The 1,038-nt window shown below is 42.0% G+C and overlaps 1 protein-coding gene across 1 annotated transcript; it reads left to right on the forward strand.

The window, feature by feature from the left end:
• Positions 1–442: 442 nt before the first annotated feature.
• On the forward strand, positions 443–731 carry SARC_16451 (hypothetical protein; the record flags this gene model as incomplete). The annotated part of the gene is made up of 1 exon (XM_014289445.1): positions 443–731. A coding segment is annotated over one exon (289 nt), but the record flags the coding sequence as incomplete, so codon positions are not given.
• Between the last annotated feature and the right edge of the window lie 307 nt (positions 732–1,038).

A 1,038-nucleotide genomic window follows, 5' to 3' on the forward strand; every position in this document is an offset into this window, starting at 1 on the left:
GAGCATATCATTAAACAACGACATAGTCCGACACGAGAGCATAGTTCCACGACGCTATTCGTTTGCGTGGTGCTGACTTTTGAAGTTGTGGTCACATGCTGTTGTTTTTGACAGTGGTGACCAGAGAAGTTTAAACATATGACACACTTTATATGTATGTTTACACAAGTATTGTTTTCGAGAGTATGTACGTTTATGGTGCATTTTATTAAATATTATGATATGAACATAAATATTTGTTGCTGATGTCATCAGATTTTCAGATCCCGGCTGATATGTTAATATCATATAAGGAAATAAGTACACTGAACGGTGCCCACAACAACCTTCTAGACGCGTCTATATGCGTAGAAACACCTTTCCTCGTATCAAGACAAGTACTGCCCACACCTAAGAATCAACACACCTCCATGCCCGGAGAACTCTTTCATATAGTTACAACATGACTTCCAAAGTGTCCAGAACCCCCGACTACCGGAGGCGAAAGAATCGGACAACGGCATTCACACCCATAGACACTGCAAATAAGGGCAGCATGCTTTCACGCACCGCTTCAGTTCCGGCGATTGCGCTGGATACCCCCGTGGAAGGTATAGTAAGCAAAACGACTAGTCAGAAGCCATCCTTATCACGAGCAACAAGGTCAAAAGTTTCTGTGGTAGCTGCGCAGAGCAATGTACCCCGGCGGCGATCCTCTCTGTCGACGGCCTTGTTGGCCAAACAACTATCCCGTAAGTTTTGAGGATTGAGTTGTAGTTGTATTCGGGGTGGGATTAGCTTCTACATGTGGTATTGTGAGAGTTATGAATAGTGAATTTATTGAATATGTAAAGGTGAAAAATCATCGTTTGTTATTTCGATAGAGGTGCATGTCTATATGAATGAATTCTCGAGTATAGTCGTGTAGATCAGTCATATCAGTGTCTAAATACTGAAAACACGTTTACACACACATGTATAAACAAAAGCATACGTATGCACACTCACACACATACACGCAAACACACACGCACACACACACAAACACACACACATATA

Source organism: Sphaeroforma arctica (assembly GCF_001186125.1).
Source record: "Sphaeroforma arctica JP610 unplaced genomic scaffold supercont1.8102, whole genome shotgun sequence".
Taxonomy (NCBI): Eukaryota; class Ichthyosporea; order Ichthyophonida; genus Sphaeroforma; species Sphaeroforma arctica.